The sequence below is a fragment of the Physeter macrocephalus genome, chromosome 19, assembly GCF_002837175.3.
Source record: "Physeter macrocephalus isolate SW-GA chromosome 19, ASM283717v5, whole genome shotgun sequence".
Taxonomy (NCBI): domain Eukaryota; kingdom Metazoa; phylum Chordata; class Mammalia; order Artiodactyla; family Physeteridae; genus Physeter; species Physeter macrocephalus.
Window position 1 is genome coordinate 37,694,329 of NC_041232.1, and position 14,735 is coordinate 37,709,063.

The 14,735-nt window shown below is 41.6% G+C and overlaps 1 protein-coding gene across 1 annotated transcript in view; it reads left to right on the forward strand.

Annotated features, from left to right (window-relative positions):
• LAMA3 (laminin subunit alpha 3) overlaps positions 1–14,735 on the forward strand; it is a 239,651-nt gene that overhangs the window by 15,939 nt on the left and 208,977 nt on the right. Inside the window, exon 2 of the mRNA XM_024120969.3 lies at positions 3,908–4,060. Coding sequence (XP_023976737.1) covers positions 3,908–4,060 — 153 coding nt within the window. The remainder of the gene's footprint in view (positions 1–3,907; positions 4,061–14,735) is intronic.

Below are 14,735 nucleotides of genomic sequence, written 5' to 3' on the forward strand. Positions count from 1 at the left end.
AACCCTATGATTTCCCCACCTCTCTCTCTTTGTCTCTCAATCTGGGGTAACCATCATCCTGAATCCTTTATTAATTTTTCCTTTGCTTTACTTTCCATATAGTTTTTTTTACATCTATATGCATATTCCGAAAAAGTAAGTGCTTTTCATTTTGGTTGTTCTTAACTGTATAAAAAGTATATCATTGTTAAATGTTATCTTGCTAAGATTCATCTGTATTGTTGCATGTTGTTGTGTATATTCATTTACCCATCATTGTTCATGTATTCATTTGTTGTGTGAATATACCTCTGTTGATTCGTTCACACTCCTGTGGCTGGGTAATTAGGTTACTCCCAGGATTTTGTTCTTGTGAACAGTGCTGCCATGTATATTCTTAAACATGATGCATCAAGTTTGTGCAAAAGTTTCTTTTTAGGTTGTGAGCTCGAGGGTAGAATTCTTGGGTTATAGGAAATGTGAATTTTCAACTTTAGGAGGTAATGTCAAAATAGTTCCCAAAGTCTTTGCACCAATTCATACTCCTACCACACCCTTTCCAATTCTTGTTATCCTCAAACTTTAAATTTGGGCCTATTGATTGGGTATAAAAAACAGTATTACACTGTGGTCAGCTCTGATCACTAGTGATGGTAATGGTGAACATTTCTTCAAATGTTTATTGACAAATGTGTTTCCTCTTGTGTAAAATGCGTTTTCTTTCTTTTGCTCATTTTTTCTGTTGAACTGTTTATACTTTCCTTATTGATTTGTAGGAGTTTGATATGTATTTCTGATGAGAATTCCTTGTTGATATTGTGCTCTTTGTTCAGTTATTGCTTCTTGTGTAACAAACCATCCCCAAACTTAGTGGTTTAAAACGAAAACAATGTTTTTCTTATAATTGTGTGGGATGACTGGGCTCAGCTGGGTGGTTCTTCTCCTCCATGTGTTGTCAGCTGGGGTGACTCACTGAGTTGTAGTCAGCAGCTGGCTAGGGTAGACTGGACAGTCCAGGGCTTCACTAACATGCCGATTGCCCCTGTGTTCTTCCATATGTCCTCTCCACTTGGTTAGCTTGGGCTTTCTCATGGCGTGGTGATTGGGAGTGGTTGAACTTCTTACCTGGAGGCTGTCTTCCAAGAGGAAGGAAGTAGAATCTGTCAGTCCTCTTAAGGCCTCTGCTTGAAAATCCCAGAATGATGCTTCTGCTACAGCAAAGCAAATAATAAAGTCAGTCTGGATTCAAGGGGAGACAATAACCTCCAGGATAAATAGCCTCCACCTGTTGATAGGTGGAGCAGCAGACACACACAGAGAAGGAATTGATGGCAGCCATCATTGGGGATTATCTGCCACTTGTGTATTGTGACTATCATTCAGTTATTAATTTTTCTTTCTACTTCTTGAAGGTGCCTTTGATGAACAGTGTTCTTAATTTTTTTAAATTAATTAATCAATTTTTGGGGGGAGAGATGATTTTATTGTTTAACATTAATATTTTTTAAAAAAATAATTGAAATATAGTTGATTTACAATGTTTCAGGTGTACAGCAAGGTGATTCAATTATATATATATATATATATATATGTATATATACACACACACATATATATATTTTTTCAGATTCTTATCCATTATGGGTTATTCTAAGATATTGAATATAGTTTCCTGTGTTCTACAGTAGATCCTTGTTGTTTATCTATTTTATATTTAGTAGTGTGTATCTGCCCAAATTTCCAATTTATCTCTCCCCCCTTCCCCTTTGTTAACCATAAGTTTGTTTTCTATGTCTGTGAGTCTATTTCTGTGTTGTAAATAAGTTCATTTGTATCATTTTTTTAGATTCCATGTGCAAGTGATATCATATTTGTCTTTCTCTGTCTGACTTCTTCACTTAGTATGATAAACTCTAGGTTCATCCATGTTGCTGCAAATGGCATTATTTCAATCTTTTTTATGGCTGAGTGTATATATATATACCACATCTTTGTTCATTCATCTGTTGATGGACCCAATGTTCTTAATTTTGATGTAGTCAAATCTGTCTCTTCCTTTGTGGTCAATGCTTTCTGAATCTTGTTTAAGAACTCATTCCTTGCTCCAAGTTCTTAAAGATATTCACCTTTATTTTCCACTGAGAGATTTTAAACTTTTATTTCTACTGGTAAGTCCTTAATTCATCTATAACAACAAGAAAGGAACATCTCCATTCCTCATATCTATACTCTGGAGATGGAGATAAATATAGATTATAAGCATCCACATCCTTGGAGGAGATTTGCTTCCATCACATGTAAATCTTCTAAACTTCAAGAAATAATAATTTAATTCCCTCACCAAATAATTAAACTGGTAAAATGATTTCTAGGGAGAAAATGGGAAAAATAAAAATCATTAAAGGGCAAAATGCTCATAAATGTTAATATGTCCTAGCTTAAATAGTTATTAATTATACTTATTATAATAATAAAATTTTATAGAAAGGACTCAAACAATTTTTTGAAAAACCTTGAGGGGTTTATTCCTTTATTGGGCTTCTATGACATTCTAGGCTGAAGTGATATAGGGAAAGCAAGACACTTGTGGCCTCTGGGCTCGTGAACTGATGGGACTGCATACCCCACGGTGCTGCTTCTGAGTTACAGAAGTATCTTCATGAAGGGTCAAAAGATAAAGTTGTACATAATATATCACCACATATGAAAGAACCCTCTGTAACACACTCGATGAAAACATTCGGCCACACATTTAGTTCCACACCAGGCTCGAATTTATCCTTGAGCATTAAAAAATTAACTTCCAAGATGCTTGTCTGGGGCAGAGTTACCCTTTTGTCACAGCACATTTCTGGAGGGGCTGCGGGTCTAAGTTTGCTTCTCTATCCCTCTCCTATGTGGTAGTTATGCCCTTAGATCATTTAATTGGGGAGCAAAGCAGTTCAGTATGTGACATCCACTACTGGGTAAGCACGAGGCTTTGAACCAGTTAAAAGTATATTCAATATATAAGAAAGGGCTATGTTCAGCTTTTTGAGTGGTAATGGTGCTAAAATTCATTACAAAAACAAAACAAAATAGAATCAAGAGAATCTGTCTACTAAAAAAGAGTAATTCAGTAAGAAGATGAGATGATATCAGTAGAATCAGAATTCAGTAGAGATGATAATATCAAATAAATACCACTCCAGGTAAAAATGGATTCCCATTTACCTACTAAATTCTCTGCCGACTTCTCACTCCGGTACCCACAGGCCAGCCACATCTCCCCCACTTACCTTTCAAGTGTAGTTTTCCATTACTTATGCTCTTGTTCAAATGGACCAGCTGGTCTCTGTGCCTTTGCTGGTGCTCGTTCCCCCACCTGGAACACCTTCCTTGTTGACTGCTCACTGACACTTACCAACCTCCTCTCCATCCTCACAGGCAGCTGAAATCCCACCCTGCCTTAGACCCAGCGCTCTATACTCTTGCCAAACCTACTTCCTTTATGGTTACTTGTATGCTTATCACCTCCACTGGGGCTGTGAGCAGGAATCCTCTTTGTATCCCAGGGCTTGACACAGAACTTGCAGGGGAGGATGCAGAGAGTAGAAAGGATTTGCTGAAGGAGAACATCATTGCATCCCAGGCACAACAGGCTCTTCTTAAAGTGTCATACAAGACAAAAAAAACATAGCTCTAACTGATGGAAGATAAATATAATGTGTATCCTAGAAACACGATAAACAGAGGTATAAACAAGTGATATGGTTTAAGACTGAACGAAAAAGAGAAAGCCTTACTACTATCTTCAGAAAACATTATGATGAAATTCAATAGCTGAATTCTCTAACCCATAGAAAACAGTCTTTGTTTCAATTACCTCTTCTACTAAATTGATAAGAAAAAACTACTTGACAATAAAACAAGAGCTTTATTATTTCAGGGCCAGTTCTGTGACTATTGCAATTCTGAGGACCCCAGGAAAGCACACCCCATCACCAACGCAATTGATGGATCCGAACTGTGGTGGCAAAGCCCTCCTCTCTCCTCAGGCATGCGATACAACAAAGTCAATGTCACCTTGGATCTGGGGCAGGTGAGTTGGGGCATTTCATCTGGAATGAGGAAAAATCAGTTTGGATCATTGTTTCTGTGGTTATTTCTTTTTTTAATTAATTTTTTATTGGAGTATAGTTGATTTACAATGTTGTGTTAGTTTCTGCTGTACAGCAAAGTGAATCAGTCATACATATACATATATCCTCTGTGGTTATTTCTGATATAATAATGATTATTTTAAAAACAAACTTCAGTTTCAGTTCACTAATCACTGTGAAACCTGTTACATTAATATTTGTGTCCCTTGACACCCAGCACAGTGCCTGTCACGAGGCAGACACCCATACCCGTCTATTAAATGAGTTTAAAAATAGTTGTAAGTGGTATCATTGGCAAAGGTATTTTTTATTATTATTTTTGGCTGTGGTAAAGTACATGTACATAAAATTTAACATATTAGCCATTTTTAAGTGTACAGTTCAGTAGTGTTAAACAGATTCACATGGTTGTGAAATCAATCTCCAGAACTCTTTTTTGTCTTGCAGAACTGGCCCTCTGTACTCATTAAACACTAATTCCCCATTCTACTTTCTATTTCTATGAATTTGACTACCCTTGGTACCTCATATAAGTGGAGTCATACCGTATTTGTCCTTTTGTGACTGGCTTATTTCACTTAGCAGAATGTCTTCAGGGTTCATCCACGTTGCAGCATGTGTCAGAATTTCCTTTCTTTTAAAGGCTGAATAATATTCCATTGTATGGGTATCACATTTTGTTTATCCATTCATCCATCAATGGACACTTGGGTTGCTTCCACCCTTATGCTATTGTGAATAATGCTACTATGAACGTGGGTATGGCAGAGATGTTTTTATAGCATTCTCTTTCCTGGAAATTCTGACTCTGGACACTGACTACCATAGTTTTTGTCCTTGTTTGGCCAGCTGGTCCATGAGGGTACCTGACTCAGACCTGTCCTCCTGTGGTAGGCTAACATGGTCCCCACAATGCTTCCCTCCTGGTGTACATGGCCCTCTCTTTTGACTGTGGACAGCACTAGAAATACGATGGATGTCACTTCCGTGATAAAGTGGCATCATGTGACAAAGATGAAGGGATTTTGCAGATGCGTTTAAGGTCCCAAGTCAGCTGCTCAAAAGGGAGACTATCCTGAGGGACCGCTCCTAATTAAGGGAGCTCTTAAAAGTGACTGAGCCCTACCCCAAGGAAGAGATTTTAAACATGAGAAATTTTCCTGCTGACCTTGAAAGGGAAAGCTGCCTGTGGTGATGGCCATGTGGCAAGGACCTAACAGTGGGTTCTAGAAACTGAGAGAGGCCCCAGCCAACAGCCAGCAAAAAAAGCAGGAACCTCAGTCCTGCAACCATAAGGATCTGGATTCTGCTAACAACATGTGCAAACTCAGAAGTGGGTCTTCCCAGGCATTTGGTGATTATCTTGATTGCAGCCTTGACCCTGGGCAGAGAACCTGGCCTCATCATGCCCAGACTCCTGACGTAAAGAACTACAAGATAATAAATGGTGTTGTTTTATGCCTCTAAGTTTGCGGTAATTTGTTAAACAGCAGTAGAAAATTAATGCACCTTCTCTTTTCCTCCTTCAGACCAGGCAATGCCTCCCATATATTTCACCCTATTCCTTCAACAAACATTTCTTGAGTACCTTCTATGTGCCAGGTACTGTTCTTGGTGTTTGGGATACATAAGAAATACAAAAGGGAAATGCATCCCACAGACTGGAAATCTAATGATACTGAGATTCCTTCCAATGAACGTGCTATCTTCACTTTGGTGATAGAAGGGTTTTCCACCTCTTCTGCCCATATGTTTTGTTAAATCAGGCCTCTCCTGAGAATAGTTTCACTGTCAGTTTGCATCTGAGATAATTCAGGGAGATCCGTCATGGTGTGAAAGACTCCATAACCCCAGTTTCAACTATGAATTAGTCTTATCCTTCTAGCATTAATTCAGTAGAGATTTTGCCTATAATGACTAGGATTTACCTGTCATACCACTTTTTTTTTTTTTTTTTTTTTCAGTACGCGGGCGTCTCACTGTTGTGGCCTCTCCCGTTGCGGAGCACAGGCTCCAGACGCGCAGGCTCAGCGGCCATGGCTCACGGGCCCAGCCGCTCTGCGGCATGTGGGATCTTCCCGGACCGGGGCACGAACCCGTGTCCCCTGCATCGGCAGGTGGACTCTCAACCACTGCACCACCAGGGAAGCCCTGTTATACCACTTTTTAAACTGAGGATTTCTGTAGTTAGCTGGGAATTTTAACCCATTAAATGATGTTTACTGAACATACCATTGCCTTGTGTATTTGCTCTTTTTCCCTTAAGGCTATTTTTTTTTAAAAACCTACCTTTTAAAAGTACCCTTTTTTTTTTTTTTTTTGTGGTATGCGGGCCTCCCTCTGTTGTGGCCTCGCCCGTTGCGGAGCACAGGCTCCGGCTCCAGACGCGCAGGCTCAGCGGCCATGGCTCACGGGCCCAGCCGCTCTGCGGCATGTGGGATCTTCCCGGACCGGGGCACGAACCCGTGTCCCCTGCATCGGCAGGTGGACTCTCAACCACTGCACCACCAGGGAAGCCCTGTTATACCACTTTTTAAACTGAGGATTTCTGTAGTTAGCTGGGAATTTTAACCCATTAAATGATGTTTACTGAACATACCATTGCCTTGTGTATTTGCTCTTTTTCCCTTAAGGCTATTTTTTTTTAAAAACCTACCTTTTAAAAGTACCCTTTTTTTTTTTTTTTTTGTGGTATGCGGGCCTCCCTCTGTTGTGGCCTCGCCCGTTGCGGAGCACAGGCTCCGGACGCGCAGGCTCAGCGGCCATGGCTCACGGGCCCAGCCGCTCCGCGGCATGTGGGATCCTCCCAGACCGGGGCGCGAACCCGGTTCCCCTGCATCGGCAGGCGGACGCGCAACCACTGCGCCACCAGGGAAGCCCTAAAAGTACCCTTTTGATGTATCGAAAAATCTTTAAATAAGATAGATGAATTAAAAAATACCAGCTTAGGAACAATTTAGTAATTTGCTGGTTGCTGACAGACATGAGCCATGGTAAACATCTTCATGAAGACTGTGCCCACCCACCTCCATCCTGGCTGGGATGCTCCTCTGTAGGTGGCTGAGAGTGTGGGTCCTAGGGTCAGCCCACCCTGGTTCATGCCCTGATGCACTGCTTACTCTCTATGTGACCCTGAGCCACAGACTTCACTGCTCTCCCTTGCAGTTTCCACATTTATAAAGTGAGATGATACTAGTGCTCACCTCATAGGATTGCCGTGAGGTTTGAATGAGTTGACTACTTTGTTTTTAAACCTCTTCAGGCTGGTGGTTTTTAAGTAAGTTTTTATTTAATAAAATAAAGTGAACTTTAGTAAACACTCATTATTAAAACAGACCGACTCCTAACTTCTGCTCCTCTAGAAAATACTGTATATAATCCTGTAGAAAATACTCTAGAAAAGTCTAGAAGCAGGGAACGCAATATACATTATGTCAGACTGAGGATGTTTCTTTTTCCTTGTGTTGGAGCAACACGTGCTTAAACAAGCATGTTTTATCTTGTAAGAATAATATTTTATGCCCCAATAGTGGGATATGTATTTTCTCCTTTTTGCTGGAATTAACCATGAAAGTGTCACTGAGAGGTTAGATTTCATAATTGAATAGCGACCTACAGACCTTAGATTTAGGAAGTGCAAATCTTTCTTTTTCTTAGTTTTTTAAATTTATTTTTTAATTGAAGCATAGTTGATTTACAATGTTGTGTTAATTACTCCTGTACAGCAAAGTGATTCAGTTATACATATATATGAACATTCTTTTTTTAATATTCTTTTCCAGTATGGTTTGTCATAGGATATTGAATATAGTTCTCTGTGCTATACAGTAGGACCTTGTTGTTTATCCATCCTGTATATAAAAGCTTACATCTGCTAACCCCAACCTCCCGCTCCATCCCTCCCCCAACCCTTTCCCACTTGGCAACCACCATTCTGTTCTCTATGTCCATGATTCTGTTTTTGTTTCATAGATAGGTTCATTTGTGTCATATTTTAGATTCACATATAAGTGATATCATATGGTATTTGTCTTTCTCCTTCTGACTTAAGGAAGTACAAATCTTGATGCATGCTTGGGAAATAAAATATAGGCCATGAACTTGTGATTACCAAACCACTTTTTTTCTAGCTATTGAGAACTGGAATTTGACTTTGATGTGCTGTAGTCAGTTTGACAGCTTACGTTGTCGCGAGGGGGTTACTCTTCTCTGTTGTGTTTTGGACTGCTTGGTGGTTTTCATTGTTGTTTTTCTTGGCCAACACAGTTTGACAAGTGAAAACATTGCCTTCAGGACTTGATCTTGAAGGGCAGTTTTCCTCCTTACAAGGTGGCAAACGTAGGAAGGTTCTGCAATTCTCCAGGGGCAGTGGCATATTCTGGGGCTGTTCAAGTTCATTACATTATATATTACTAATCAGTTTCAGGCTATAGAATAAGAACAGAATGTGTTACTGGAAACTTTCATCTTGTCTGGCCAGGTATAATGAGTTCATTTTGACATTTGAAGCAAAATGTGGATGTCCAGTTTTTAAAAGGGGAATTTTTGGAATGTAGGGACATTTGTTTCTTCCTGGTGGGGCGTGACCTCTGGCGATCTCCCCCTGTGAGATAAGAAGGTGTAGCAATGGGCTTGAGTTAGCTCCTGGATTTCCTTCAGAATCAGAATGAATCTTGCTCTGTGGACCCCCTATAGTCACTCTGCTTTTCCTCCTCCAGGGTTGAGGTATAAGGAAAAACACGTGAATGTGGGTGAGGCAGGGGTTCTCATGGTCCCTTGAAGTCAAGGTGGCTGGGAGGTTGGGAGGGGCTGGATCTCAGGTGGGAAGGAAGAGGGGGACCAGCACAGGGGCAAGACAGGATCCCCAGCAGAACAAGCCTGACTCATGGGTTCCAGGGAACAACAGGAAAACTGTCTCAAGAAGAATTTTAAGGCTTTTACACAACTTGTCATGCCCTCAAGAGTACTGTTTTTAACCTATTAGTAGTAGAAATAAACAAAGACAAAGCAAACAAACACCCCTCCCCCCCAAAACCACAAAAGGAATGAATGTTTTTGCCTCAGAGGCTGGAGGTGTGAAAAGATGCCATTGCGCCCTGTTCTGCAGGGTTGCTGGGGAAAGGGGCCTGGCTGGATAAGACAGACCCCTTATCTTATCTTACCGTAGATAAGACAGTCCTTTGGGCCTTGTTAGAGGCAAAGGCTGGAGGCCAGGCCCTGCCCTCAGCCCTCCGGGACCTCTGAGTGGGCAGCCCGGACCACAGCTCCTGTGCCCCTTTACACATGTGCCATCTCCAGGGCCTCTACCTGACTCCCTGCTTCCTGCCTGAGGACTCTTTCCAGGACCTGTGTTTAGAGTAGCTAGCCTTGTAGTGCAGGATTTAATGCCCCCAAGGCAACCCTCAACCCAGAAGAGACAGGAGTTGGTGGAAAATTCCCTCATTTCCCTGCCTCTTCTTGGGACAATTCCGAGGAGCTTTCTTCACAGTTCTTCAGAGTCTCCACCAGGAGGGAGCCCCAGTTGGCCCCGGTGGAATCTGCCTATTAACACCTCAGTCATTGGCTTTTCTCCAACCTCTGTGTCCCTCTCTCTCCCAGTTTACACTTCTTCAGATCAACTCCCAGATCAACTACCTGTACCCAAGTCTTTATCTCAGAATTGGTTTTATTTATTTATTTTTAAAAGTTATTTATTTATTTATTTTTGGCTGTGTTGGGTTTTTGTTGCTGGGCGAGGGCTTTCTCTAGCTGTGGGCGAGCTGGGGCTACTCTTTGTTGCGGTGCGCGGGCTTCTCATTGCGGTGGCTTCTCTTGTTGCAGAGCACGGGCTCTAGGTGCGCGGGCTCAGTAGTTGTGGCGCACGGGCTGAGTTGCTCTGTGGCACGTGGGATCTTCCCAGACCAGGGCTCAAACCCGTGTCCCCTGCATTGACAGGTGGATTCTTAACCACTGAGCCACCAGGGAAGCCCCAGAATTGGTTTTAGAGAGGACCCAAACTAAGACAGGGAAGAAAGGGGCTGAGACTGAGGTCCAGAAACCCCACTAGGCGTCCACACAAGCAAACACTATGAACAAGTTGTTTAAAATGCAGTAAGTAGAAAATCCAGAAAAATGTTTCTAAAGCTCTCAGATTAAGAGTAACGAAGGAAACAGAATTATAACTTTTAAAGAAAAAAAGGTCACAGAGAAATTTCCCATTAGTCTACCTATTTTTTTCATGAACTCAGCATAGATTGTGAACTCCTCAGGGTCCAGATGCATCTGAGAGTGAATTTAGTATTCAGATGCCTTCTAGGAGCTTTTTTTTTTTTTTTTTTCCTGGTCCTCTTCAACTTTTATGAGACTTTGGTGGATGAATCCAAAACATTCTTTGTAGCCCTTGTCAGTTCTGACTCAGACGGGAGGAAGGCCTGGGCTACTTTCTGATTCTTCCTGAGTGTGTGGGTTTGGGGGATTAAATTGGTTCTCGGGTTGCCTGGGTCATTAAGAGTCTGACTCATTTGGGTCCCTGGGTGGATACAGTTCAATCGAGAAAGTGGATGACTATTGGATTTGACTCAGTCTTCTAGATTTCTAGAATTTCTAGAATTTTGGAATTCTCTAGCCTGTAAGCTTCAGGAAGCCAGGGACAATGTCTTCTTGTGTTCACTACATGATATTCTGCTCCCAACATCTTGCATAGTGTTCAGCACATAGTAGATGCTCAATAAATATTTGTCAAGTGAATGTAGAATGAGCCAAGGATGACTCAGGGTCGGTCTGAATTTCCCGGGCATGTAGTACCAGTGGAAGCATATTGCTGTGAGACCAAATCTCTGGGTGGGAGTGGACCAGCATTGGCCCTGTAGTTAACTAGATTGTTGGTTCCACTTATAATACTTGGGTCTCTTTGCAACATCATTTAAGTATTTTAGAGGAATAACACAAGATACAGGTCTTATTCAGAGCAAATTTATAATTAATAAATATTCTATTAATGAACATATAATCATGAGACTCAACCCTTGAAAGCAAATAATTTGTTAGTGGGTAGAAAAATAGGGACTGATAAAATCTCCTGAGCTATTAGGGATGCAATTTTATCCTTTATGCTACTGTAATAACCTAAAAATGGCAATTTGCCTTTGAAGTGCTTTTTAAGGAACTTACACATTGGGAAGAATCTGGCAGTCTGGCATTTTCTTTTTATGTGTGAAAAACTCTAAGAAGCTAAGTGGATCCATAGCAACAGAATAGAATCGTGCGATGTCAAATTTGCTTAGTTCTCTGAATCACTATCCCAAACAACATCGGTAATATATGTTAGTGAATAGATTCCAAGATCTTTAAACACTACTATAGAAAATAGTGCCTGGGAAATAGTTTCTGACCTAAAAACGGTGTATTCTCTGGCCATGTTGGTTGTTTTCAGTATTTTTTTTTCTCAATTGATGTATTCTTTTTTCTCAATATATTTTTCCACCATCTACCCATTTCCTCAAGCCATAAAGTTGAATTAACATTTACTCCATGTATTACTTAAGATTATTACCTAAGGTTACTTGAGACTGAAACAGATAGATCTGATGCTAGTGGCTAAACACAATGCTAGTTTATTTCTCATTCATGAATAGTTGAAGCGTAACCGATCCTGGCCTGGTCACCCCCCCTCCAAACAATGGTTCAAAGACTTAGACTAACTAACTACAGAGAAGGCAGGAAATGTAGTCTAGCTGTTGCCCTAGAAGGGAAGCAAGCTTTCTAGTCAGCCAGGCAGTCTCTTCTGTGTGCTGCAGGTGGCTCCTACCTGTGGTGAAAGCTGAAATTGTGTATCTCTTCCCAGCTCTGTATCCACTGACATCAGCTGTGGTGGGAGCATTTACACCACGGGAATTAGCCAATGTTACACATCGAGGCTTCTTTCCAGGAGCCAGTATACCAGCAAACTACTCACTGAGTCTCTTCCACATTCCTGCATTTCCCCCTCCTACCATCCTTAGACGGTAAGGATACCATCTAATTAATTATTATGTCTTGATTCTTAATATCCTGGGGTCCCGTTCCTCCTCTCATCAATACCATGCTACCCTAGTTTGTCCTTTGACAGCTTTACCTGTGATTAGTCCACCACCCTTCTAACCCATCTCCCAGCCTCTGCTCTCAGGTCCCTCCCCTAGGTCTGCATTCACTCATGGTGCAGAAAGATGAGCTGAGAAACAGTAGAAATGACTGAGGTTGGCTGTTTTCCAGGCATCTACCTGTCAATCTTTCTCACTGCTTCCAGAGCGAAACAAAGATTTAAACGTGTCATTCTCCCTGATTAACGTCCTCTAGTTGGCTCCCCGTTACCTACAGAATAAAGTCCAAGTTTCTTGGCGTGGCATGTAAGTCCCCTCACAGTCTAGCTCCTGCCTTTTCACCAGCCTCTTTTCTAGATGCCACTTTCTCCCGCAGACTCTACGTCACATCAGTAGGGACCTATTGGTAATTACCTAAATACTCCATGACATTTCCTGCTTTGTCGCCTTGTTTGGGTGCTGTTCATGCTCTCACCACCTGGTCTGGCTACCTCCTTCCCAAGGTAACTCAGGTATCACCTGCTGGAAACCTTCCCTGACTGCTTGCTTCCCTCCCTTCTGTTTCTGTTTACTCTGAGGCAGTTGCTACGCTCTGTCACGAAGGCTTGGTACACCGTGAGCTCCTTTAAGGTCAAGGAGTGTATCATATTCTTCTTTTTCTCTATGGGCCTTAAAAGTCCTGGAAGGTCCTACATCCTCCATACATGATGAATTAAATGGAAAGAAACATTTCAACACTATTCTTTTTATAGTATCTCATTTGATTATGTGTCTTGCTCTAACCATGAACAGCTGGGCTCTATTTTTTAAATATCCCTATTTACATTTACATTTGCTAGTTCCCATATAACCAGCACCACAAGTATAACAGACATAACAGAAAATGAGTTAAATATGTTTCCTTCCAAAACATTCAGTAGGCTGTAGTCAGACAACATAAAACCAAGAATCAGAAGCAGGGATAGGAATTGTACTAGAAAGCAGCAACACTTTTCTGCTGGAATTTTCTCCCAGACTCTCTATGAATATATGTTAATATGATAAAGTGCTAAACACAGGTCACTGTGACTTTCTTGGGACTCTTACCAGGTCACCCTGAGTCCCACATTATTGTGACTCTGGTGTTCAGCTGTGTGCCAGGATTAAGGCCATTGCAGAGTGGCCAGAGGGGTCTTTCTTGTCAGGAAGGGTGATAACCAGGGTTTGGCCTCCCATGAGAGGGTGAGGTCTTCAGTCCAGGAAGAGGCACAAGAGGGGGTAGCCCCCTGGCTGTGGGTCAGCCCCCATCGAATTCGTCTCTCAAAGAGCTAGACGGCAAACATGCACCGGGGTTCATTTCTTGAAAACTCCCTGGATCATGGCTCATGCTGCCGAGAGAAAAATAAACAGAAACAAAGCCCTTGGTACCTGCTAGAAAAGGTTAATCCTATTTCTTTGAGGGCTGGCCATGCCGTTAAGAAGATAGGAGGAAGGTGGCATGCCAAGGCACTGGTATTGAGTTATGTGGAACTGGGAATTGACCAGAAGAAGAGCCACTTGGTTTCTTGGGAAGGACCCAAGCTGCCGTGCCAGCCTTTGGCCCCAGCAGGATGGTCAGGGTGGGGAAGAGACTGACTGAGGCATAGAACCCAGGCAGGCTGGGGTTGGAGTGTCCTGGAAGGCCCTCCCCCGTGTGTGTGGGGAGGACTCCCTGCTATGGCTGGAGGTGCTTGTGAACTGTGTTGGTGAACGTGCTTTGATCCTTGTGAAGCACTAGGCAAACATAGACTAGTACTATCATTACTTAGAGAAATTGTCACTGACACCCCTCCTTCTCCCCTTTTCTAGGCTTCCAATAAGCTTACACTGCCTTATCTCTTCCAAGTGAGTGAAGGATCTATAAATATATTCACAGTAAAGTTCTGGAAGCTCAGTACTGATGTTACATCTTCCCAGAACATTTGCATCTTAAAAAATTATTATCTACGTTTGTCATGGAACTAGTACTTCTAGGAATTTATCCTAAGGAAATAATGAGATAAGTGCTTAAAATGTTTGAGCAAAGATATTCTTGGGAGGATTGTTTATAATTACATAATGTGGGAAACCATCTCACATCCAGTAAAAGGGGACTGATTCATTGAATGGATTAATTGGCAACCATTGGGAGGATGCCACAGAGGGGGTCTTTGTTGATCTGACATATGTTCGTGCTATAGTGTGAAGAAAAAAAAGCAAACTATATGTAAGCTGTATATATAGCGTGGTATGATTTCATTTTCTTTGTGTGTATAAGCAAAGCAAAAAGTCAGGAAAGAGGGAATCTAAAATGCTGAGTGCTTTTCCTGGATGGAGCAATTATTGTTAGCCACTGGGGACAGACACCAAAAACAACGGGAACTACGAACCTGCAGCCTGCAAAAAGGAGACCCCAAACACAGTAAGATAAGCAAAATGAGAAGACAGAAAAACACACAGCTGTTGAAGGAGCAAGATAAAAACCCACCAGACCTAACAAATGAAGAGGAAATAGGCAGTCTACCTGAAAAAGAATTCAGAATAATGATAGTAAAGATGA